The 27,706-nt window shown below is 39.3% G+C and overlaps 1 protein-coding gene and 1 pseudogene across 2 annotated transcripts in view; both read left to right on the forward strand.

Annotated features, from left to right (window-relative positions):
- The first annotated feature begins 2,855 nt into the window (after positions 1-2,855).
- The window catches only part of LOC148730123 (uncharacterized), a 56,820-nt pseudogene continuing 31,969 nt past the window's right edge, over positions 2,856-27,706 (forward strand). The window contains exons 1-2 of the transcript XR_016001537.1: positions 2,856-2,956; positions 7,392-7,496. The product of XR_016001537.1 is annotated as an uncharacterized LOC148730123 (transcript). The remainder of the gene's footprint in view (positions 2,957-7,391; positions 7,497-27,706) is intronic.
- LOC148730124 (uncharacterized) lies at positions 14,483-19,249 on the forward strand. Its single transcript, XM_088761374.1, has one exon. The coding sequence runs from the start codon at positions 14,483-14,485 to the stop codon at positions 17,801-17,803; it is 3,321 nt and encodes a 1,106-aa protein (XP_088617500.1). The 3' UTR covers positions 17,804-19,249.

Genomic DNA, 27,706 nt, shown 5'->3' on the forward strand with positions numbered 1-27,706 from the left:
TAATTTCTGTAACCTTTTTAAGTGCTTCTTTATTTTGTGGTTTATAATTATATAGCTGTTACTATTTGCCATAGACATTGTGCTCTTCTTATATATTAGTGTTTAGTATTCATAAATAACTCTAACTATTTTAGACTTCCTTCATATCTTATAAACTCCGTTTTTCTTTTCTTTCTTCTTGTGTGTGTGTGTGCATTTGTGCTTCAATCTTCTTGCTGACCTGTATTTTAATTTTTATTTAATGCTGATGTTAAATAGCTGCCTGGCTCCGCTAGCCGCCATCGTTATTCCAGGCTGCTAGTACTCCAATTTTATTTCTAATAATTTCTTTCAATTTTATAACTTTTTTGCTTAAAGTAAGTATGAATGCGAGTACAAATAAAGATTATCCGTGAACTTGTGCAAATGACGTTTAGTTCAAATCCTTTTTTTCCTTTTCGATTCAAACTCGAACATTCTAGTGATGACAAAGAAACCTGAAATGTTACAGCTTAATCTCGTCAACTGGCAAACCCATTTCATGAGAAGCTAATCTGGATTTGTTTGAAACAAGAATTAGTGGGATTTTTAACTTTTTTTGTCTCGCTCCAGCTCCTTTTTTGTACTCAGCATCACACGCGCTGTGTCCCTATTTCATCCCTATCCACCTACGCTTGTACATTGCTGCAAATTTGTCTTTTGTGTTTCAATAAATTTGTATAGCTGGTAATGCTGGTAATCATGTGAGTTAAAGCGATCTATTGTATGAACCATCTTCTCCTAATTACTTGACGTTGTGGAAATAGAAGCATCGTAGAGGACATCACGAGATGAACACGTCTCGCTGCTTTCGAAATATTTGGTTCTCCTTCGCGTTTCCGTCAATGATTTCAGAACTGAACCACTTTTCTTCTGTTCAGTAAAAATTAGGAGCTTGCCTCATAAGTTTTTGAAACTTCTTGGCCTCGGTATGTTTCATGAATTCTCATAAAGTGTTAAGAAATTCATCGAAGGGAACGTTCGAACAATTTTGACAACTTACTAATAATAATGTGGTTGTCTTCCTGCTCATCTGTTCGATCCTAACTGCAAATGATAGAGCCAACAGATTTTTTGCTTTCTTAAAACTCTTAAGCATATTGTTCTTTACCAGCTGACCATACTGACATTTTGGAAAAAAAAAATTTGGACAAAAGTTAAGTTCATACTGTTTTGCGTTGGACTTATTATGCTCACTGTTCTCAACTGACTGTCGGTTACAAAGGAAGATTCCGTTTTTCGACGTTAGTATCGATAGTTCATACCGACGAGAGCATATTTTTCCGCTAATTTTTCAAAAAAAGCGGAAAAACTCATTATCACTTCATAACACTGGTTGGATTTTGTAGTTTTTCTTTTGGTGGAGAGGTTAGTCAATTGTTTCTATGTTTCACAGCTAGAGTAGAGGGTGTTTTGATTGGTCCTAAGCTGATGTTTGCACGCACGAAAGGACTCGACTAGTACTTACTACCGGTGCAATCTGTTATTTGTTACAATTGACGTTACGCTACTTAATCACGAGATAAAAGTGCTCTGCTCCCTAAAAAGAATCGTGGTTTGTTAAGTGACGGTTTAAAAACTGAGTAGCCCGGCAGGTTTTCTATGCTTTAAAAGAATGAAGTCTTCATGTGAGACTTTTGGTAATGAAACACTCTTTCCTTAAGTTCAGGGACACGAATGACGCCTGAGAAAACTTCAACGTTTGAGTTAAAGTTTTAAGAATTGTCTGAAGGAATTTGTGTGTTGATAGTCGCAAGCCTTAACAGCCGACTGCGCCTCTCTTTGAAAACGAAAGCGCAACGCGGAAGAACCACGTATAAAGAAATGGTCTATTGTTCCGGCTCAATTTCACACATTAAGTAGTAAACAATAGTCCTTTTGTTCTTTGTAGCGTTGAGGGACTTTGGCCGAAGCAACGCGAAAAAGTTCGTGACTAATCGGAAAAAAAATTTTTGGCATCACAATTTAGCTATTTTGGAAGAGTAGGTAGCGCATGTTTGCACACGACAGGTAAATTGTCACCGGAGTACCCCAAGGGAAAATTAAACGCTGATTTAGCCGCTTTGGAATGATATGGCCCACACATATGATATGGCCAACACATCTACGAATTTTATGGTTTCATGATCCCTAAGTTAATTAATTTTGCTGATTTATTTGCTGCGTTCTCTGTGTCTTTCCTCCATAAGTAATCTTAAATATTCTTAAATTATCACGTCCTTAAATACCAACCCAAGCAAGAATGTTCCCTATTTCTGCATACTAGCTATTTTTATAGGAAGGCTGGTCTTCGAAATCACTTCCACCTAGAAAATATTTTCTTGGCCTCTCAACTGTTGCGTTAATTGTTACTTGTAGATAATTTTTAAAATGTTGCTTACTTTGTCAGTCGTGCCACAATATCACTCCATGAGCTTGCTTTGTGTCTTCGTCGTTTTCCTTCAATGCACGACGCTAAGGATGGGCCGATACGGATTTTCCGAATCGATACGATACCGAGTAAGAAATTGACGTTTTTCTCCGATATCAGTACTGTGACATCATTGAGTCAAATGGTCATTCAGGTGGTTGGATTGGTAAAAATATAGAGCTATCTTGCACTGTTAAAGTTATGCAGCGTTCAGTGCTTTATACAAGTGTCAATGAGACAGTTAAAAGTTTAAAGCTGGATGAACGACTCGATACTCAATGCTTAATGCCCGACCCCTTGCAATTTCCGACCGCTGGCAATTCGCTACAATCTGTTACTCGTGTGCAATGTTTACAACTCATAACATTTTTAAAGTAAGAAATCGTGACTCGAAATTGAAAACCCTGGGTCATTTCTTTCTAGGAATTTCTTTTCAAGCGTTCAACCTCGCTGGCTTTTTATTTCAGCTGTGTTATATGCTGATCACCTGGTTGGATTTCGCGGTTTCACTTCTAGTGGATATTTAAGGTAAATTTTTTCTGTTTCTGTGCTTGTCAATTAGAGTGAAAGGCTTTTTATCCATTTAACTTCCATGAGTGACAAAGACAGAATTCTTCCCTACAATATCAATACGCTATCAGGCAGACACCTTACGGTCATTTAGGGGACTATTAGCTGATTCAATGACAAATTCTCCCTGCTAATGAGATCTTCGGAATGAAAGGATTAACTGATGTCTACACGGTTAAGAACAGCTTCTTCAATAGTTCTTATGCTGTACTGAAAATTCGCCCCAGGCCTCTTTTTCTTTAAAATTTTCAAGACTCTCGAACGACTGATTTGGACTCTAATGGAAAGGCTTTTGTGCTGAAGCAAAAGCAATTCTTTTAAGGATTTAGAAAGCAGTTTTCCTGGTATCGTTGAGAGAACTGCTTTAGGACACTACTTAAAATCGGCGCCAGTATAAACAGGTCTACATTATACACTTAATGTATTGTCCCGAGGGAAACAGGTAGCTTTGTTTCCCCGAGAGTCCTGATGTTTCCCTCGACTTCATCTCGGGAAACATCAAGACTAGAGGGAAAACAAAACTAACTAGTTTTCCAAGAGACGATACATTAACTGCTTCGTTACATATTTAGACTTTCCCTTGTAAAATCATATGACAAAAACATGCTGTTGTATTCGGCGCGCGTGCAACAACTGTGCATTTGTATCTCGGTCGGGAAACATTTGTGTTTGATCAGAGGCACTTTGACCAAGAATCAACCAATCACAGTGCTCGTTTTGTTGAGTGAAAGTCTAGGTATATACTTGGCGTCTAAACATGACCTTAATATGTGACGTTATCTTTTTGTAAGAGAAAGGTTTCTCGCCAGTATCGGTTATTATTTACTGTTTTTCAAGACAATTTCGCAAATTAGATATTAATGATAACGGTGTCGCTATAATCACTGATGCGGAAACGGAAGAAACGAACGATGAACCATTGTGTTTTATGTGACGACTTCAATTTCTCTTAAAAGCTTTTTCTTACCTTAGAATATTTTAAACTTATGTTTGGATTTTTTTCAAATTTGAATTTGAACATTCTAGGAAATGTGAATCGTATTGGATTGACGTCAATTGAAGAATGCTGATGCATTAAATGAATCAGTCGTAATGAGTTTCCAGGAATTACTAAGCTAATACTGCGTCTAAATGAACGCTGGGATTGGCCGAGCCAGCATCAGGTCGCCAAGAGGCATGTTGTTCCGCGCGGCCTCGACCTTTGTTGTTGTTGTACGAGATGCAGAGCCAGAAGGGCTTCTTAAATTCTCTTTAAAATTGTATGTTTCCAAAGCGTTCTTCTTTTCACGATGGGTCGGAGGAAACCTTTGATCTGTTTGGGATTGTGAAAATGACCGTATCGTATCACATTACAATTTACTTTATCCCCCAATAAAGCCCTGGCGGTGAATTTTCTACAGTCCCCCTTCCCTCCCCTCCCCCCTTTTATACTCCGTCGGAGGTGATAGAGTATAAAGGGTGAGCAAAAACTTACCAGTTAACAACTGCATACTACCATTTTCAGTTGAGTGAGAAGCGACGAAAGTTTGGTAAGCAAGTTTTGAGGTTAAAATCTTGTCTTTGTTTTTGTTGTTTTTGAAATGTCGTTTGACTTTTTTTTGTTGTTTTTGAAATGTCGTTTGACTTCTTTTGCCGACCTTCCGAGAGTCTGAATGGGGCGGGGGAGGGGGGCTTCACGTTAACGGCTGACGGTTAAAAATAAACCATTTTAACGGTTGACGGTTAATTTTTTGGAATGTCGTTTATAAAACGAACTAAACGCGCATAATTGGCCGTAATTTTTCATAATGAAGTGTTTGAAAAGAACTGTTAATTTGTAACACCTATTTTTTATAAATGACCAACGTTTTACGACACGGGAAGTCAGTTCGGTCGCTGACCAGGAGTTAAAAGACTTACATAAATGTATTTTTGTGATATATCAAAACTTTTATCTATAAACAACATAAATTTAGCTCAATTAAGGCAATCATTTAGTTCTTAATAAAGGATGTCTAAGACATTTAACGGCTAACATTGGCTTGCTTATTTGACGGTTGACGATAAAAATATTGAATTTTTGACGGTTGACGGTTAATATTTTGGCCATTTGACGGTTGACAGTTAACCCCATTGAGACTCTCTTCCAAGTTTGACAGTTGGCGACGCACAGCTCTTGAGATTTGGTTACCAAACGAAGAAATTTGTCCCACACAAATTTACTGTCAAATGCCCGTCCCCAAACTTTGTCCGTGTCTCACTCAACTTAATCGTAGCCCTCCCCTCAATGGAATCTATTTAAAAATGGCCCTCCCCAAAGTGGAGCTAAAAAAATTGTCACCCTCTCCCCAAATATAGTGGCCCTCCCCGCCCCCCCCAATAAATTATGACCGGTCCCTCAGTGGTCTGTTTTCTGACTTTATCAATCCACATGAAGTCCATCTCCTGCCAACACCTTACAACAGCTGTTCGAGAACAATACGTACAATTCCACAACAATTAAAAAGCCGGAAATTCATCACGCGAAACAAAATGGTTAACGAATCACGTTTATTAAGCTCTTAATTCGCGGGCCACCTTAGTAAAAAAATTCGTTCGATTAACGAGTAGATAAAAAATAAAATCACGATTCACGAGACAAAAATTATCCAATCACCCTTCACGTAAAAAGTATAGGGGACCCTCTAGGTAGCGTGAAAAACTTTATTGTGTTCGAGACTTCGGGAGTATTCGTCTTATTGCGCATGTGCACGGCTAGATCTGGCGAGTATCAAAAATATGAGTTTATCTCGGCCCTAAATATCTGTGACAAATCGGCGCCACAAAGGTGGGCGCCCTCCAACACAGACAAAACACCAAGCACAATCGAACCCGAGAAGACACGCCATAACACAACTAAACGTAGACCTACAAATATCTATTATCCTAATTAAAACAATAGAGCAACCAACAAAAACGACAACACAATGAACTGAATTATTTATCCTAATTAAATTTACAGAAAATATAATAATTTAAACTACAGTACACTAAAACTATTTACAAGAGTAATTACTATTAAGATAAAAAAAGATAGGTTTTTTTTTTGGTTCAGTTCTGTTCACCTTCGCGTCCTGTGCTTGACCTGTTCTTAACAACCACGTTCCACCACCAAACGACACATAAACCAAACTCACGATTCACAAACCAATCTTCGCATTTAACAACCCAGACTGGCGTTTAAAAAACCAAACTCAACTCACGTTTAACGCAGCTAAACGTAGTAGTCTCCAATTTAACGTAACTCGGTCCTCGCCCAGATTTTTCCTTCATTCCCCTTGTCTTCACTGGCTTTCCCTTTGACAGAAGATAACCTTCTCCTTTTCCTTCTTCTGCGGGTTTTCAAGTTTTTCGGTCAGCTTCTCGGCACACGTAAGCCCCCGGGAAATGAATTCTTTGTCGTGTGAAAGGACGAATTTTTCTGAATGACTTTCAGTGATTGAAACGTGCCCCGATCCGAACGAGGCTCTGTAACTTTTCCAACCTTTGCCGCCGGTGACCTTCTCCCTTAAAAAAAAAGAAAACACACACACCACACCGTAACCACCCGAATCCTTAAATACATGTGGACGCAAGGTGCCAGAAAAGAATGAAGAAAACAATTTGATATATACAATAAAGGTTAATTACACAACACCTTACACAAGTGAAGAATACAAGTTATGTAACAGATACAAATATCACGCACTACATTGATCCTAAGAGAATAAAATAATTATTTACATATCCCTAAATAAATTCTTTAGCGCTTTCATGACAATATCATTAAACCTAAGCAAGAATGTTCTTTATGATAGCATACTAGTTATTTTTACAGGTCGGTTGGTCTTCGGAAATTACTTCCACCTAGAAAATATTTTTTTGACCTCTCAACTTGTGTTGCGTTATTTGTAAGTTGCAAATAGTTTTTAAAATGTTTTTTATCGTTCGAGCTACCATATCACTTCACTGGCTTGCTTTGCGTCTTAGTTGTTTCGCCTCAATACACGGCATTTAGGATAGGCCGATACGGATTTTCCGAATCGATACGTTACCGTGTAAGATATTGGACGTTTTTCTTCGATATCGATATTGTGACGTCATTGAGTCAATTGGTAGTTCCAGTAATTTCATTGGTAAAAATATAGGGCTATCTTGCACTGTTAAACTACGCAGTGTTCAGTGCTTTACAGAAGTGTCAATAAGACAATTAAAAGTTTAAAACCAGATTAAGGACTCAATGCTTCATGCTCAATGCCCGACCCCTTGTCAGCGGTTGGTCGCTGGCAATTTCCTACAGTCCGTCACTCGTGTGCACTGTTGTTTATTCCTCATAACATTGTAAAAGTAAGAAATCTTGACCCGAAATCTAAAACCCTGGGTCATTTTTTTCTAGGAATTTCTAATCAAGCGTACAACCTCGCTGGTTTTTTATTTCACCTGTGGTATATGCTGATCACCTGATTGTATTTTGCAGTCTCACTTTTCGTGGATATTTAAGGTAAAATTTTTCTGTTTCTGTCCTTGTCAGTTAGAGTAAAGGACTTCTTAATTATTTAACTCCCATGAGTGATCAAGACGGAATTTCTCCCTACCATACCAATACACTATCAAGCAGACACGTTATAGTCATTTAGAGGACTATTAGTTGATCCAATATCAAATTCCCCCAACTGACATCGTAAGAATTGTGCAGCAGAGAGTAAAGAGAATTGCTAATGAGATCTTGGGAATGAAAGGATTAAGTGATCTCTACATGGTTAAGAGCGCCGAACTTTTCATCAACGAACCTTATACCTCGGCTCCAATAGTTCATATGCTCATTGAAAATTCGCCCCAAGCCTCTTTTCCACTAAAGTTTTCAGGAATCTGGAACGACTGATTTCAACTCTGATGGAAAGGCTTTTGTGCTGAGGCAAAAGCAATTCTTTTAAGGATTTAGGAAGCAGTTTTCCTGGAACTGTCGAGAGAACTGCTTTGGAACACTACTTAATATCAGCGCCTGTATAAACAGGCCTACTGATTATACACTTAATGTATGGTCCCGAGGGAAACAGTTCATTTTGTTTCCCCAAGAGTCCTCATTTTTTCCTCGACTTCTCTTCGGGAAACATCAGGACTCGAGGGAAAACAAAGCTAACTGGCAGAGAGGCATGGTACGTTATTGATCATGAACAAGTTTATGAAATCAAGTTCATAGAGAGAGATGCTTTAATTCAGGTTAGTTTATGATTTTATAGCGTGTCCAGGTTACTGTGCAGCTTTAACATCTTGCGGGAATTAACTTGTGGATTGGCCTTTTTGCTTTTCGATTTGTTCTTTAAGTTTTGTTTGCTGGTTTTTTATACTCGTGATTTTTTCGTTTGTTTCTTTCCTATTTACTTTAAATGACATTTATTACCAAAGGGAATAAATTAATTTATGCAGCCTGCGCCGCGACTTATCATTATCCCGGATAGGTTACATCCGGGACTTATAATAGCAGATACTTAAACATCCGAATATTTGATTTCGGGCCTCTTTTAGTTAAGCTTCGGTGCAGGGCAAACATTCCCCACCCTATTAACCCGCCCAATGTTTTCGAGCATTCTCAGAAGTGCGTTGAGTCCTCTTTCGATGGGTGTTTGCCCTCACCTTTGCTGGGATTAGGTTTTTATTTCCGGTTTCACTGTAATTCGATTTGGTATTAATAATAAACGGCCACTCAACTGAGTGGCCAAATTACGGCAAATAAAGGTTGTCCGTTTAATTCTCCCAGCAAACCGTGCTCATCCCTAGCAATGCACAGTGTACAACACTTGGTTATTGGCAAGCGAGCAAGAGGCATAAATGAGTTTTACAGGAGTTTTTCTTAATTGATCGTGGTACAGAGATTACTATTATTAAAGGAACAAAACCTAGTGGCAATGATAAAACTGCGGCTATGATTTTAATAAAAGAACCTTTGAAAAGATCTAATAATTTTATATCCCTAGTCCGCAATGGGAAAGTTGTTTCAGGGACATATGGTTCTGATTGAAGATTAACGCTAAATATATCGTAGAATGCAAAAAAAAAATCGATGTTTCATTAAAAAATTGTGTGTTAGGATAAATTAGGCAGAGACTTTCACTTTTACTAAAGACACCTTCACCAGCATATCACACAATGTCTCTTAATTGTTCCCTCTTCTCACTCGGAAGAGATATTATTAAACTCGGATCCGCCAGCGGACAAGAAGTGTTCTGTATATTCCATAGGTACTGAATACCTATTTCAAAGCGAAGACAATTTTAAAACACATTTTCAGAACATCAAATGCAGAGAACACTAGCGCATAGAATAAGCTCGCAAAAAAGCTACTTCAACTTTCGACTAAATATTAACATTCAAGTTCTCAATACAATGTACATCAAAGGTTGGTATAAATAGTTGATTAATCTACTTGCAGTTCTGACATTGTCGTAGTAACTTTGTTTCATATGTACACAAGGATATAAAACACTCTCTTCTCACAGAGCATGTGTCAATTGCAAGTGAGTTCAATTGCAAATGAGTTTGATGTAACTGTGTTGGTTTAATCCAATTTTATGAGCCTTTTTGAAGATCTGATATATTTTATTCACCTAACATGAGGTAAACTCAGCCCATTTACAAAAATGAAAAATTTGTCTGATTTTGATTCACAAAGATATTTCGCGCGCAAAAACATGTTTATCCTACTGAGTGGTCGTTTACTATGCCTTCGTAATGTAAAGGACGTCTTGAATAGGTAAGAAAAATAACGAAAATCATTGGTGCTTTTGTTCAGGTTTTAGCAGACTACGACAAATCGACACATTTTAATTAGTAACACACTAACAGAGGGCCTCGTTACATAAGCCGGGCTGGCTCGATTTTACCGAGATCTTGGCGCGTTTGTAATCAACTTTTTGATTCCAAGTCAAACGAGCCAGCCTGGTTAGCCGTAATCCTGGTTTTGAGATATAAAGGATTTAGCGGATGGGAGGGAGGTTCAGAAAATCAGAAAATTTGAACCATAAGAATATCATAGAACCCTAGCAAGGCCTTAGGTAAGTTTTACTGTTATACAAACAACATCCTTCAACCCCCCTTCCCCCCCCCCTCATTCTTGTAGGCGACAAATAATGACCATTCCTTAAAAAGCATTCACCCCCCTCTTCAAAATAGAAAACAAAAAAAAAGGCAAAAATATTTTTCTTCGGACAATAATGTTACCATACTGTGTCGTTTATCGATTCGGGGATTTATTTCCAAGAGTTTTCTTTTCTTTTCTTTTTTTTTTATATTCTTTAAGATATTTTGATGCAAAATTTGCCACAGTGGTGGAACAAAAGGGTGCGAGGGCAAAAATTAGCATAATTCTCCCGCGTGTGAATGTTTGCTGGGCGTTCTCATCATAAAATAATTTCAGTGGTTAAATAGTTAGAAAAGTAATTGGAAGATTTGAAGTTCATAAAGCAACAAATGAACAGCTTTCCAACTTTCGGTCTTTCTTCCAAAGATGGTGATTCAGTTTAAGGCATATTTAACAAGAGATTATTCAGGTTTATAATCTCTTGGACATAACAAACTCCTCTTCTGAGTTTTCTCGAAGAATAGCTTTAAACAAATGTAACTTTATAAAATTCATTTCATTAAACGAGTAGATTTCTAGAATTTCCTGATTACACAATAAGTTACTTTCATGAGAAAGTAAACTGTCTGTTGAATCATTGGGCATTTTCAAATGTGTCTTTGTTTTGCTGCAGCGGTGGCCACATGTTATCCCTATCTTAATTTGGTACCCAGATCCCACTGTGTGACTGTAACCTCTTGGCCATGAATGGTCTGGGTACGAGGATTGAGATACTATATCGTACACAAACCTTTTACATTACATTTACACCATAGCATCTGGGTACAAGATTAACCCACCCTCACATAGCTAGTTACCCGTAGAACAAAGCGGGCAGAGGAAATGTCCTACCCCTAACTCCCACTTAGTGAACCAGGACGGCGCTCTGGGATTTGAACTCTTTTCTGATATAAATTTCTCTTGTGTTCCGGTAAATTTGCATGGCTTTTATAGCGTGAGTCTATTGTATTAACCATCTCCTGATAATTACTTAAAGTTTTAATAATAGAGGCACTGTGATGAACATCACGAGATGAACACGGCTCGCTGATTTTGAAATATTTGGTTTACCTTCGCGATTCTACCGAAGATTGCGGAATTCAACTACTTTTCTTCTGTTAATTGAGATTTTGGGAGTTCAATTCGTCAGTTCCCAGAACCTGTGATCCCGTAAGTTTCGTCGATTTGTATTTTTTCTCAAGGATTTGAATGGAACGCTCGGACAATTTTGGCATACTTTGTATCATTAAATTCAATAGACGATTTGAACTCGGTTGACTCAAACTGATGATACTTTCCCATGGCTCAAATTTACCCTAATAACTCTAACTTTAGGTAATAAAATAATTTGGATATATCAACAAAGTTGAAATGGTTAATTGGCCACCGTAACAATTACTAAAGCTGACGTTTCGAGCGTTAGCCCTTCGTCGGAGCGAATAGAGGAATTGTGGGTTGTGTGTTGTGTGCTTTTAAAGGCAGAAAATGGAGCTACGTTAACTTTAGGTAGGTGTTTGAACAGAGCTGATTGACACGTCCCAATCTTTACTTGTGATCGATAAGAACGTGGTAATATTTATGAAAACGTGACACATTTAGCTAAACCTTCTAAAGTAAACGTTCTTATACGGAACAAACTAAATGTGCGAAACGACTCTCGATCGTGCAAGAAGTGTATACATGATTCGTTATTAATTATGATAGAACAATTGCAATTCAACTCCAGTCCCGACGCCTCGAACCTTCGCTAACCCGAATCCTTTTAAGTCTCCCGAACTACGAGGATTCTACTGTAGATTGGTAACTGGAATAGTGGTTAGATGTATATATACATTCAGTTACTTTATTCATCATTACGGATGCAAGTTACATGCTCTGCTGGGTCAAGTAAACAAATTACAAACAACATCTCACAAGGGCTACTTTAAAGAAGAAATTTCAAATTAGTACTCGATAGTTACTGGATATGATAAATAAAATTCAGAAACGATTTCTGCAGACTAGTGCCGGCTGTTATTTGTTGTTTTTGTAAGACAATTTTGCAGATAAGATATTGATGAGAACGGCCTCGGTATGATCACTGATGCGCGGAAAGGAAGAAAAGATCGATGAACCACAGTGTTATATGTGACTACTTAAATTGCTCTTAAAAGCTTTTTCTTGCCTTAAAATATTTTAAAAGTTTTGTTCGCAATTTTTTTTTTAATTTTAATTTGAACATTCTAGGAAATGTAAATCGTATTCAACTGACGTCATTTGAAGAATGTCGATTCCATTAAATTAATTAATGGTAATGCGTTGCCACTAATTACTCGACTTGGCTAATACTGCGTCCAAATGAATGCTGGGATCGGCCGAGCCAGTACCAGGTCGTTCAAGCGGCATGTTGTCTCGCGCGGCCTCGATCTTTGTTTTATAAAATGCAGAGCCAGAAAAGCTTCCTTAATTTTCCTTAAGTTGTGTGTTTTCAAACCTTTCTTCTTTCCGTGATGGGCCGAGGAAATCGTTGATCTGTGTGGGAATGTGAAAATGACCGTATTGTATCACAATACAATTTACCTTATCCCCCCATAAAGCTTTACAATATTCTTATGATCCCCACTCCCCTCATCAGCGAGTAACTGGAAGTCAGTTTTATATAGCCATCCCGTTATACTCTGTCGGACCCCCCTCAAAAACTAAATTTTGTGACTATAAATTCACAATTAGGTGTTTCTTAAAGTATAAGTATGTGACCGATAGTTCCAATTTTGGTCTAATTCATCAGTAAAGGCCCTTTAAATGCAGAGTTTCAAAATCTGCTTCGACATGCACTTAACACCTTGTTGAACCAAATGTTCGGTGCATTTGAACAGGTTGTCCAACATTGTTGAAAACGTAAAAAGTGTTAAAACATTGTTAAAAGCGTGTTGAATCAAGTTTAAATCAGTTCAAACTTTAATTCAACCTCGACTCAACTTTTCCTTTATAAAACCACTTGAAGAACTTTTAAGGGCCTCTGAAAGGCCTCGGCACAAATTTGTTTTTGCGTTCAACATTTGCTCAACATCCGTTCAACATTTCTAGAACGAATGTTAGTGAAATGTTAAAACCGTTTAAACGGGCCTTAACTCTCGCATCTGTTTGGATCAATGTGAGCAACTTCGAGGTTACCCCTCTCCCCCCAATGAACCTTACAGTCACTCTTACTTGTTCAGAGTTGACTGTTGTTAGAAAGGGTGGGCGTACAGTTTCTCTAAGCCTGGCAATGATCCTCACTTTTATTAGCGATGAATTGGCAATAAATTTTCTACAGTTTTCGCTTTATACTCCATCGAAGAAGATTGTTCCTCCCTAAAAACCACGCAATCCTCCAAGATTATCCACCCTCCCCTCCCTTAGACGATGAGTGAGAATGGTCCCCAGGACCACTAAAACACTAAATTTTGTAACTATTCATACACAGTTATATGTTTCTCAAAGTCATAGTATGTCGCCGATATCTTCAATTTAGTCTAATTCATCTCTAAATCTCGCGTTGGTTTGGATCAATGTGAGTACCTGAACAACTGCGCACCTACCCCTCCCCTAACCCAACATTAACCTTAACTTCTCATCAGTCGACTGTTGTTGGGTTAAAGTAGGGGTAGCTGCGCAGTTGATCAGATACTCTTTAAACAAATAGTTTGTGTCCAGGCTCCTCCTCGAGCATAGGCCATTGACAATCTCCCTGCTCCAACTCGTACAATCCTGAGTTAGCCTACAAGGGTGGTCCATGCCACCAGATGTGGTCCCAGTGTTTCCTCTCAGCCAGAACATCTTGCTGTGAGGCGTTTTTTGGGCGTCTTCTTGTCTTTTTTCCCTTAAGGATTCCATTTCAAGACTTGCCCTTTTAAAGATCGTGGAAAAACGTCATGAAACTGAACCCGTCAATAAAGTATATATTTCTTATTCCTTTTTTCCTAATTCCATAGTGAACACAAACTTATCAGTTAACAAATACATACTACAATTTTCAGTTGAGTGAGAAGCGATAAAAGTTTGGTGACAAACTTTTGAGGTTAAAATCATGTTGTTTTCATGGGAAACCAGCTCCATTTCCGGAGACGAGGTGTCGCTTGATTTCTTTCTTTGGCGGCCTTCTAAGTTTGGCCGTTATCGACGCTCAACTCTTGACTAGTTATCAAACGAATAAAATTCTGACGTGGTAACTTTACGGTCAAACCCACGTCCCCAAACCTTTCCCGCATCTAACTCAACTATTAATCGTAGTAAATGTTAGACAAAGTTGAAAATTTCTAAGTACTCAATTGCAAAGAAGATTAATTAAGTTTTACAAATGAATGACTTGACTAATGGAGACACTGCCTTTGTATAAGGTCTGGTTGAATATGGCCGCTCCGATGGAATATACTGAGGAGCAGCTGAATTACTACAGGATCTGTTACATTGTCACCGATGTGCTAACTGAAGGCCTTCGAACAATCTTCAAACAAGAATGGGACAATCACTACAAGGGAACCCTGGGAGAATGGAAAGATGAACCGAAAAATGGAATGGACTTTTGGAACGGTGAGTCCCCACAAAACAGAAGTAGAAACGCCCGTCTCTTGACAACTATGACCAATGGTGACAGAGCGGAATGGGATTGTACCATGCTGTTTTATGCCATTCTTCATTCCGATTGCATCCGAGGTCTCCGTCCAACTGTAAAATCAAATGTGGATGACCTCAGGATATTTCGCAATGAAGAATTTGCGCACATGCCACGAGGCCAACTCTCCAACAGAGATTTTCAAAATGCGATTTTAAAGGTCAATACTGCATTTCACGCACTCGGGCTTGCGACTTTAAAAATCTATGAAATCCAAACTCAGACAAGTTTCCCAACGGAAGAGTTGAGAAATGTTCTAAAGAAAGTTGACAAACTTCAACAAGACGTCATAGAGAAGGAAACAAAACTTCAAGAAAAATACGAAGAACTCGTTGAAAAAGAAACACAACTCGAAGAAAAAGAGAATCAACGACAGACACTTGAAGAACAGTTGCAAACCAAAGTCTTACCATTTTGTATTCTCCCTCCTGGACCTACACATGACGTCTTCCCTCGCAGATCAGAGGTTGATAAAATCACACATCATCTTACAGAACTCAAAGATGCCAAAAAAGACAGCTTAAGCACCTTGTACTTATCCGGAAACCCTGGAAGTGGAAAATCTCAGCTGGCCCGTTTAGCAGCCAAGCGATTTTTCGACGAGAGCAAAGAAACTCCCTCTGCGATTTCATTTGTCATGACGCTTAACGCTGAAAGTTCAGAAACACTTTTGGAATCGTATGTCTCCTTCGCTCGACACTGTAAATGTCCAGATTACTCAGTTACAGACACTCGTAATTCCAAAGATCTGAGTACAGACGAAAAAATTGCGAGTCTCAAGACGCTAATAAGCGCAAAAATTGAGCTTTACACATCGTGGTTGCTGGTAGTTGATAATGTCACTAGTTTGTCTCATGTACATACGTATTTGCCAGGTCCAGAAAACCAACAGTGGGCGAGGGGCCAGTCGCTGATAACAACACAAGACACCAAGTCTATTCCTCTAAAATGCTCCTTCACTCAGCACATCTCAGTAAGCAAAGGAATGCTACCTGATGATGCCAGCTCCTTGTTAAGGCTCCTTTCTGGTGTCACTGATAACGAGGTAGAAAAAGAAATTGCACGAACTTTGGACTACCAGCCACTGGCCTTGGCCAGCGCCGCCATATATGTAAAACAAGTTCGAGAAAGTAAAATAGCTTCAAAATTCGGCTGGACTGACTTTCTGAAGAAACTTGAAAAAGGCCAGCGAGGTACAATTGAAGACATTCTTGCCGAAACAAACCCAAGTTACCCAAAAACAATGACCACAGCGACAACACTGGCCTTGGAAAAGGTAAAGAAATCCGACAGAGTTCTAGATCACTTGTTCATTTTTCTCTCTCTTTGTGCACCACGCCCAATACTAAGAGATATTGTGGTCGACTACATCATGGAAATGGAAAATGAATTGAAAGATAAAGATGCGATTGGTGTAAAGATAAGTCGATGCCCATTGTTGTCGTTTGACGAAGAGGAGAGCGGTGTTTACATTCGAGTGCATGGAGTCGTCCATTACGTTGTTAATTCAGTAACAAAGAAATCTGCAAAGGATAAGCAAATTAAATGCGTACTAAGAGCTGCTTCATCCTTCTCCAAATTCAAGGATCAAGATTCTTTAGTCGTTGGCACAAAAATTGTTCCTCATTTGGTAAAAGTGATTAAAGACTTTGAAGATTTTTCTTTAGAAGAAAGAATATCTCAAATGGCTCAAATTGATAACCTGACGTCCCAGGACTATTCTAAAGTTTTTACAACTCTCGGAGCTATGTGCGGCAACCACTCCTACTATCCAGCGGCGAGAAGCTACTTTACAGCAGTCTTAGCAATTGACAAGTTGAGAAACCCAAGTAATGAATTACGAATTATACATACTTATAGTCAGCTGGGTATGGTCCACAGCCGCATGGGTGACCTGAGGCAGGCAAAAGATTATCACGAGCAAGCGCTGGATGTCCGGCTGAAAAAGCTCGGACCTGAGCATGTTCATGTCGCAGACTGTTATGGTAACCTGGGCCTTGTCCACGAGCAGCTGGGTGACCTAAAGCAGGCAAAAGACTGTCACGAGCGAGCCCTGGATGTTCGGCTAAAAAAGCTCGGACCTGAGCATGTTGATGTCGCAACGTCTTATAATGACCTGGGCCTTGTCCACGAGCAGCTGGGTGACCTAAAGCAGGCAAAAGACTGTCACGAGCGAGCCCTGGATGTTCGGCTGAAAAAGCTCGGACCTGAGCATGTTGATGTCGCAATGTCTTACAATAACCTGGGCATTTTCCACACGCAGCTGGGTGAACTGAATCAGGCAAAAGACTTTCACGAGCGAGCCCTGGATGTTTGGCTGAAAAAGCTCGGACCTGAGCATGTTGATGTCGCAAAGTCTTATAATAACCTGGGCCTTGTCCACAAGCAGCTGGGTGACCTAAAGCAGGCAAAAGACTGTCACGAGCGAGCCCTGGATGTTCGGCTGAAAAAGCTCGGACCTGAGCATGTTGATGTCGCAACGTCTTACAATAACTTGGGCCTTGTCCACAGGCAGCTGGGTGAACTGAATCAGGCAAAAGACTTTCACGAGCGAGCCCTGGATGTTTGGCTGAAAAAGCTCGGACCTGAGCATGTTGATGTCGCAAAGTCTTATAATAACCTGGGCCTTGTCCACAAGCAGCTGGGTGACCTAAAGCAGGCAAAAGACTGTCACGAGCGAGCCCTGGATGTTCGGCTGAAAAAGCTCGGACCTGAGCATGTTGATGTCGCAAAGTCTTATAATAACCTGGGCCTTGTCCACAAGCAGCTGGGTGACCTAAAGCAGGCAAAAGACTGTCACGAGCGAGCCCTGGATGTTCGGCTGAAAAAGCTCGGACCTGAGCATGTTGATGTCGCAACGTCTTACAATAACTTGGGCCTTGTCCACAGGCAGCTGGGTGAACTGAATCAGGCAAAAGACTTTCACGAGCGAGCCCTGGATGTTCGGCTGAAAAAGCTCGGACCTGAGCATGTTGATGTCGCAAAGTCTTATAATAACCTGGGCCTTGTCCACAAGCAGCTGGGTGACCTAAAGCAGGCAAAAGACTGTCTCGAGTGAGCCCTGGATGTTCGGCTGAAAAAGCTCGGAGCTGAGCATGTTGATGTCGCAAAGTCTTATAATAACCTGGGCCTTGTCCACGAGGGGCTGGGTGACCTAAAGCAGGCAAAAGACTTTCACGAGCGAGCCCTGGATGTTCGGCTGAAAAAGCTCGGACCTGAGCATGTTGATGTCGCAACGTCTTACAATAACTTGAGCCTTGTCCACAGGCAGCTGGGTGACCTAAAGCAGGCAAAAGACTTTCATAAGTGAGCCCTGGATGTTCGGCTGAAAAAGCTCGGACCTGAGCATGTTCATGTCGCAACGTCTCGCAATAACCTGAGCACTGTCCACAGGCAGCTGGGTGACCTAGAGCAGGCCAGACTGTCACGAGCGAGAGCTGAATATTCGTTATTCGAGAGCTGCATATTGTTATGATCTTGCGTTGGCGATTTATGTCAAGAACTTTAGCCCTGAAGATGAGAAAGTGAGATTTGTTCAGAATGCACTTGCTCAGCCACGTACAGCAGAACTGAATATTGGTAACACATAAAGTTCAATAATCATAAATTCGTAATTCTATAAAGCGTTAGGCTCGTTACTCGTAGATCAGCGAAGATCAAATCGGAATTGAGAGTTCAAACAAAGATATCAAGACTTCAGTTTACAGCATACTTATACAGATTAAGTCAAGCAACACCTAATTGTGGTGCATTGTAATGTAGAAAATTTAAGAAACAACAGACAATTTCCTTGTAAGCCAGACTTCTAGCGATCAACATTACAAGTTAAAGAGCCAGTCAGAGTGCAGTCAGTTGCGTTTAACACGTGCCGCAAACGATCTATAAAAGGCAGAGCGCTGCACTAGTATCGCAGAGGTCAGTGGTTCCAATCTCGTACAGGCCTGATTTTTTTCAGGTCTGATTTTCGCTATTGCTTAAATAGCGCTATCGACTGCGAGGATCGTGCACCATATGTGTTTATACGTTTTGTTACGAAATCTTAAAGGAGGTGAAATTTCGATGAATTTTCACAACACCAGATTCGAAAAAGGACAACTGAATGTAGTGTGACATTAGTGATGATGTAATGATTTACTAACTCGAAGCCTGCACGCTTCGAACTATTTTAAGACGATCGCCAACTCAGAAGCAACATTACCTACTGATGAAATAAAGAATTAGACTGAATCCTTGGACGTAAGTCAAGACACAAGTTAAAAAAAGGTAGCATTTCGAGCAACTGAATACGAACTATTTAACGACCACATATTCGAAAGGGGATAAACGAATGTAATCTGACATAATGTAGTGGTTAAATGAGATAGAATAAATATATGAAAATCATATATTAGTGGTTAATAATTCACCAACTCAAACGCTGTAAGCTTCGAGCTGTTTGAGGCCTGAGGACGATCAGCAACTCGGAAGCAAAGGTGGATTATAATAAAATTAAGAGTAGAGAGGATTTTTTTAGACAGTCGTTAAGATATCTCGCAAATGTGGACATTTTGCTGAGCGTAATGCGCATCGTATCGACGACTGTATACAGATGTGAAAAACATTGCTAAAAAGAACAACTGAGTGTTGTATTATTTTGACACCTAGAAGGAGGTGACAGTCTCAAGTACAAGCTAAATGCGAATTATTTCATTGAGTACAGGTTAAAGAGGACTATGACCCCTTCGACAACTCGGAAAATCTCATCAAGATGAAGCCGGTTCCATAAACGGGAAGAAGTGCCGACTGATTTGATCGACAAAAGAACGGAAGTTTAAAAAATTACTTGAAAGAAGGCAGTGCGGGCATGATTTAACACAAACATCGTGTTGTGTAACAAAAGCTGCTGCTTAATAGACTCCTGTTATAATATGTTAAATAATCTTGATTGTGTCTGGCTTATAAGTATTCTACGTGGTAGTTGGTGACTCGCGCGGTCATGAAATTAGTTACTGTTTTGGCCAATCAGCAAGCGGTTATTTGACTTGAGATTGGGAAACAATGCTGCTGAGGTCACAACATGACTTCCCGTGAAATTAACTGCGTTCGATTGATAACTTTCGCAAGATCGGACTCTAGTGAACAAGCCTCATTCTTGTATGTCAAAATCAATTTCATTTTGTGGCTTTCTTGAATGCTGAATGTATTCTAACTGTCTCAAAACACGGCTAAATCTGTCGGGAATGCATTTCAGAAAACACAGCGACAAACACCAGGTCTCGATCTATTCCCCGCCAAAAATTACCTTATGGCGCGAAATGAGTGGACATCCTATCCGAGATGGAGGCGAAACCTGGATTTTAAAAAATGCAATTTCCTCTAAAAATTAGAAACTTTGAATCGCTTGGCATGGAAACTGAATGGAGAATGGCAATTTCGCGATCCGAACGACGTTCAAGCCCGGTAAGTTAATTTCATTGGATTATCATAACATGTAACAGAATAATTATTTACAAATTGTGTAGCAAAGGTTCAAGTTTACTTAACTGCTAGCATTTGATTACGGAAGATGTTAAACGAATTATTCTAATTTTTGATGATTAATTCACCTCGTAAATATAGTAGTAATTAGCTGTGTTTCGGTAACATGATTTGCTTCAATTCGGCTTACATCCTTTGCAAAAATCATGTAACGCAATCGTTGTCTATCCCAAAATAGGGCGGAAAAGTAAGGTGATAACGTTTCTCGTGCGGCCACAGGTCAAGTCCTTGCTTACTTTCTAGTAAGCGTTACGGTATCGTGGCTATTGTAGTGCCATTATCACATTCGTGACATGAAAGCTCGTAAAATCTTCTCGCTTTGTGAGAACGTGTCGTTTACATAATGAGGTTGAGAAATTTTATCACGGGGTCACGATCATTTGCACGTTAACCGAAGATGACTTGACAGTCATTACAAAAGATAATGTTCATTTGATCGCTTTCTTAATACTCGGCTTTCGGCGCAGATAAAAAGCGCGGCAAAACAGTTGGTGGCATTTTCTGTCAACGATTTCTGTAGAATTTTATGCAATCAGGCGCGTTTCCATCGCTGTGTTAACCACAGTGTATTCAAAACATTTCTATGGTACGTGAAAGACAATGAATGGAACTAATTTTTACTGTAAAATTACAACTGTTACAAAGCTTTACAAAAAGCTTGTACATGTCGGGGGCTAAATAAAAATAGTAAAGCCTCAAAGAAGAATATATATTTTACTAAAGATAGCATCCAGTTTGATGTGAAACAAGTCATTACTGCACTTTAGCAGAATGTCCCATCTATTGTTATCTGTTTTATCTGGTGTTGACTTAAATAAAACAGACAAATCTTAATTTAGCAATGACATGGCGTATATTCTTTCATGTCATTGGTTATTTGAGGAACTTAGTTCCTGAAGAGTAAGGTTCATATTACAAACCCAAATCTGATTGGTTGATACAGTAACTTATTTCCCAAAGATCTCATTAAAAATGTATTTGAGATATGATTGGTTCATTCAGGAACTAAGATTCCTAAAATGTCAAGTACATTTTAAAATGGTGAAGTAAATTTTTAAATGGGGATGTGTTTTAGACTTTCACTGGTTCGGCAAGCAAAACTGTTGAGAGAAAAAAAGGCCTGACTGACTTATGATAGACTACAAGGTTCTCCTTCCAAATTGTCATGTATTACCTGACAAAAAAATAAAAAGAGAGAGAAGTTGGTGTTCCATCAAAAATAACCTTAGGGGTCTAATCTACAGCTCTTTAACTGTTACCTCACCTTCACTGGTACAGCAGACTTGAGTTGAGCCTTTGCTCTACAGTTTGGACAGTCTTTTGAATGACTAACAAGAAACAGGAAAAATAACTTCAACACTTTATGGTCCCTAAACAAAATTCTAAAATGTGATTGGTTAGCACCTCAATTAAAGCACTGAACTGGGCAGTTCACACATCATGCCTTTGCAACTGAAGAGAACACAAAAACTGTGCCTTGGTTCTTTTCCTCACGGAAAACAAGTAAACAATTAAGTTTTTATGAATGACTCTGTTTAGCCTATGATTATTTTTATACTTGTGAATAAAAAATTTCTACTCTTACCATGCAGTGAGTGATAAAATAATGTATTTTAAAATAATTTGACATGACTACTGTAAATGGATTTACCTTAACCCTAACATCAGTGCATATTCTCCATAGATACTGTTCTCAATACATTACCTAAGGTGCTGATAAGGAGAATTTGTTCAACATTGAAGAGCTTATATCTTTTGTTTGTGATCATTTTCCTAATTCTCCTGACATTTATGTGTGATACAGGGATGATATTGTATGGAGAAAATAGATGTTAGTCTCTCTTGGGGATAAAGGGTTGAGATGAATTTTGAACTGAAACCAAAAATGTTCTTTAACATGTCTTACCAAAGCCAGTCCCTGATACAACCAAAACAGAACGTGTGTGAGCAAGGCAAAGTGTGTGCCAATACCATGAGTTCACGACAGATACAGCAAAGTAACTCCTCATTTAAAGCTTTGAGGCACTTCTTTGATCTGCTGTCATCTACCAGTTAAAAGGGAAATTTAACATGAGCCCTGTTAATGCCATAAACAATTCTCCCTGTGTGTTATTTTAGAGGAATACTTGGCAATTTGGATGGAGAATATAGCATTCTATCAGAACTGAGGGGAGAATTTAACATGAGCCCTGGCTTAAACAACTACTAATATATATATTTTATAATCAAGCGCGAGGGCCATACTGGGAGAATATTGGCCCAAGGTCTTGACAGTACCGACCGAGCGCAGTGAGGTCCGTACAAAAAAGACAGAGGGCCGATATTCTTCCAGTACGGTCCCAAGCAAGCTTGGTTAATAAGAGATTTATTATACAACTGAAGTTCAGAGGGACACAAGTGCAGTATCATTCGGGACCATTCAGGACAGTGCCCGGTCCAATACTGAGAGAATATTGACCGGCAATAGAGCATTTTGATTGGCTGATTTTATTTATTGGCCCTCTGACTGCCCGAGTCATGTAATAAAATGCCATAGCCATTTCTCCCTGTGTTCAATTTGAGAAACACTGAGGTATCAATTTTAATGAAGAATATAGCTTTCTATCAGAACTGAGAGGAGAATGACTGAGTACTGAAGAGTTAACAGGGAAGTGTGATGAAATGCTGGGGGATAACTTTGCACTGGACTAGCATCCCATCCAGGGGGGAGTAGTGATACTCCTAGTTGCGTCATGCTAAGGAAACCAGGATAATCTCCCACTGGGTGGGCCACTTGGCTCCAGTACAGACTTAATCTACCTTTTTTTACCATAAATGACACTAAGGGCTTTTTTCCACATATTCCTTCATTATACAGAATGCCTTCTGAGGAGAGTTGCATCATACATCATGAAGTTGTGTTTAATTCACCTCTTGGAGTTCAATGTACCTTTGTCCATTTTAACTTCTTCCTGTGGATCAACCTTTTGATCACCTTCCAAAACCTGAAAAATATATTAATGATCATGATAGTCACCAAAACACTGTGTTAATTTTATGTATGTTAAATTACCTCATTGTTAATTAAAATGACGTTAATTAAAAGCATCGTTATTTAAAGACACCTTTATTATAAGCAAAGCCACAATTCCTCTACGTCACCGTCAGAGTCGGTTGACGCATCATCCTTTAATATTAAGTTCAAAATGTCCTTAGATTCATCAGTGTAGCGATCGACTCTTCTCTGAGGGGATAACTCACTTCTTCAACTTTCTTGCGCAAAATGTCTATCACATTTTCGTCATCTCATTTCATTTCTTATGTTTTTTACCGGAAATAGAGAGCAAATTTTGTTGTTGGCCGTTGTTGTTTTCTAACGGAATGAGTGCGAAAAATATTAAATTCACGTCTTAATTATGCAACATACCGCACGGAAATTCGCGTTAATTAAATGTATGTAAACATAACTTTTGGAAAATTCGCGTTAATTTTATGACGCGTAAATTTTCTTCGCGTTATTAACATGCTTCGTTATATTCCTATAATAAGGTAATCCTGAACCTTTCATCTTTGAAATTAATTTCAGCGTGAACACGACTAATCAATAAAGGACACATGGCACTGTCCATAACAACATCTGAGTGTTCACTACTGCGCGTCCGAGACGAGTGACAGTCGGTTTTAGCAAAATTTTTTTCGGTTGCAGAGATGAATCATAGGATTTCCCTTCGACTTTCTGCAAACATAGCATTTTTCTACTCTGACTTCAGCATGCAAAAGCCTCTAATAACAGTTCAAGATTCTTGCAGTGTTCTTGGAGAACTGCAAAGGGCGATTTTGATAAACAGACAGCTACGACAGGAATGTCGGAGATCAATCGGGCAAGATCGGACAGGCTCGGATAAAAATTCTCGCCGGTAAAATCAGGAACGAGAATGGGAAATGGGGAATGAGGAATGGAAATGAAAGTGATGTTTTGCCTTTACGCGGACCTCACTCGCACTCACATTCCTCGCCGGATCGAAACACGCGAGCCACGCCGATCAGCATACTACGTTTTGAGCTGGTAATGAAATTTAGATGCTTCGGAATCCAGATAGTCTCCCTCGCAGCCGTTTTTTTGGATGTCACGCAACGCTCCCCAAAAAGAACGGCTGCTGACATCCGAACTACATTCCTTTCTCATTGTCCTTGCGGTTTGTTCGCGGTCTATTAAACAGACCAATCACATAGTTTTTACCAGAAAAGCTGAATGACGAACGGTTTCACGCGAAAATGTGGATGTGGCAGATGATCTAGCTATCATGTCGGGAGAAATACTGAAGAAATTTGTCAATGAGAGCTCAAAATGTTTCACATGTTCATCGTTATGCCCTGGTAAAGACAGAGTATATATTTTTGGGAAAACTTCTCATAATCTCGCTGAAATTATAGAATCTACACTTAAGGAGGCTCGAAAGGGTTTTTTTGACCGCGGGGAGAATGGATTCCAAGGTACACGCAAGCTTATTACTCGCGGGAGAAATAAGCGATGGCGCGCGCGATCAGATCCGCGGGCGAGTTGTAAACAAACATGGCCGCCATGAGCGTTTCAAAACTGCCGGTACCTCTAGCTCTATTGTTTCCAGCGGAAGTGGTTATTTGAGAAACAAAAATGGAAAGTTTACTTCTTGAAAGCGGGTAGGAAAATGTTCGGATGGCAGGGTTCCTGCCGAAAGTTGTCAAAAAAATTTTATTTAACAAGCTAAGGGAGGATGGTGAAGTCGACACCCCATCAATAAAGTCGTGTCGAGTGCATTCGGCAGGTCTTACTTTGTTCCGCGAGAAATTTAAGTGGATACCTCTGAGTGCTACGATTTGTTTCGCATTGTATTTGACTCCTAATAAAATGAAATGACCGAGAACTTTCCTAAACAACTCTCTGGAAGATGAAAAGGAAAATGAAGTCATTGTTGGATCCAGGATTATAAACATTGACAGTTTTATGAACAGAAATGGAGAAGTGTAAATGTTGCTATAAAAATAAACATAATTTTCAGTAAACAACGGATCTTAAAAATGTATATGAGAATTTAAATTAATTCTAATTCAACAACAGACGGTAAAATTAAAATAAAATATTCATCTTAAACTTGTGAGAAAGATTGTTGATATTTCCCTCGATACACTGTAAATTACAACTACGAAAAGGAAAACTCGCATTTGTTCAAAAGGATTGCAAAATTTGTTTTGTTTTCCAATTTAAAATGGAATAATGAAAGTTCACGGTTATGGCAGTGGCAAAGAGAAAAAAAAAGAAAAATGAAGCAAGTCTTGTTCATACCTCTAGTACCTCGAAAATTATAGAAATTCGCGAAATCTGCGACGACTAACAAATTACTGACGTATACGAAACCCTAATTTCCACTGAGTTTGACGCTCATGACAACCTGGAAGACGTTAAAGCAAGTTCTTTTCACTACAAATTATTTTAACTCCTCCACTTCAAATTGCACATGAACAATAATTATATCGGTCAATCATGGTAAATGCATGTGAATCGCTGAATGAGGCCTTCGATCAAGCCATCTTCTCGGAACAACGACAAGATACCATCCAGACGTTCGATGGAAAGTTTCATCTTTCGTCAGACATGGTCCAGAAGCTGGCAGATGCTGGTTTGTCTCATGTTACACTACAATCTGTGTACGAGAAACTCAACATTACCGGCCTCAATGGAGTACTGGCATTGGCGTCATCTGCAAAATCAACTTGTCATCATATATCGAATTCCGCTAGAGAATTCTCTCCGGAGTTCATTTCCAACTCTCGTAACAGTAAGCAGTCTGAGTCTCAAATGATTACTTATTTTTTCAGGAAGGTGTAAAATTACAAAACAATGTGAATCCATCTTCAGGATGAACAATTTTTTCCGCTCTGAGGGCATCCATCGATTAATCGCGCGGACACGAACTCGTCCTCGCGAAGATGAGCCCGTGAGTCAGCGGTATAGTTAAAAACGCGTGACCGGATATAAAAGTGTAAGCTAGAATTGCAAAAACCTGAAATAAACCTTGCTAAGTTGATGAACTAATATCTCGAAAATTAGTGCGGTGACCTACCCTGATTTTTTGTATACAGATTATTTACATCATTACGCATTCCTGAAGAAAATTTAAAAAAAATTTATCTCGTGGAAATTTTTTTACATTTTAAAACAGCGTTTTCCTAAATAATTCAAGTTCTATAGGGTAGTTTTTAATTTATATCACGTATACAGGTAGAGAATTTGATGACGTTTAAGAACTTTAAAAAAAAAAAACCAGGTCACCGACTTGCTTTTTGAGATATCTTTCAAAAACTGAGTTTTAGAGGGTCTTTTAGCACTACTGTACTGTTGCCATGGCGACAGATAATGCCTGACGAACCCCTTAAAAGATTGCCCTAACATAGTGTTATGCATATGTCGAGTTATTATCCTGATGATAAGTTTGACAGTCCTGATATCTTTTATTGATTGGCGCTTGCTGTTAATTGTTGAAAACCCTTTCGAGCCTCCTTAACAGAGACGTCAACTGCTACGCCAACGACACGAACGCTAGATTGTTTGAGCGGTTGTTAAAGTTCCAGCGAGCAACTGAGAAAGTAGAAGAAGCTAAAAGCTGAACTGAAACTCTTTATTCGCACTACTTCAAGAAGTTACTACAGATTATAAAAGTCAGAATATATAAGAAACAGTAAATTATATCAATAATCAAAATGAAATACAAGACGCATTTCAATCGAGGCCAAGGGCTAAACGCTTGCTTCGACCTACAGATGGAGATCAGGAGGAAAAAAGCGCGTGCTTGCCGTCAACAAACCGGGCGAAGGCTCTGAGAACACTGCAATTTAGGTCGGCCAACGTCTCCTATACTACTTGTACTTCTTCATTTGCCAGTCCGCTGCTAGCTGGAGTGAACCCGATTAGTTATGTTCGTGGCTTCTTATCACCGGTACAGGAAATCGGCCGAATTATCGAGTGTTTCCGCACGTTGGTACAACGCAACAACAATAACGATAATATGACCACTTTCATCGGTAACATGGTCAAACACGAGCGGGAGTGCTTGATATATTAACGATTTCCCGGATCCTGTAAGCAACTTAACAAAAACATCTTCTTTCTCGAGTAAAACTTTTCTAATTGCAAGCTTCTGGTGAGCATTAAGCTCGAAAATTTTGAACTTTGACGACGCTTTGCGAAAAGCTCCTTCAAGCACCGCCATTTGTCTTGTGTGTTCCACATGAGGATCGCGATAGAAAACGATATCTGATTGGACGAGTCTCAAAAGGTGAGTCTGGCGCGAAAAGGTTCCTGAAAATGGAACCCGAGCTGTGATTGGCCAATTCGGAGAAAGGAATGTAGTTCGGTTGTCAGCAGCCGTTCTTTTGGGGGAGCGTTGCTTGACATCCGAAAAAAAAACGGCTGCGAGGGAGACTAGAA

The sequence above is a fragment of the Stylophora pistillata genome, chromosome 5, assembly GCF_964205215.1.
Source record: "Stylophora pistillata chromosome 5, jaStyPist1.2, whole genome shotgun sequence".
Classification (NCBI taxonomy): Eukaryota; Metazoa; Cnidaria; class Anthozoa; order Scleractinia; family Pocilloporidae; genus Stylophora; species Stylophora pistillata.

Coding starts and splice junctions, on each gene's coding strand:
- LOC148730124 (XM_088761374.1), top strand. CDS start 14,483: ATGGCCGCTCCGATGGAATATACTGAGGAGCAGCTGAATTACTACAGG.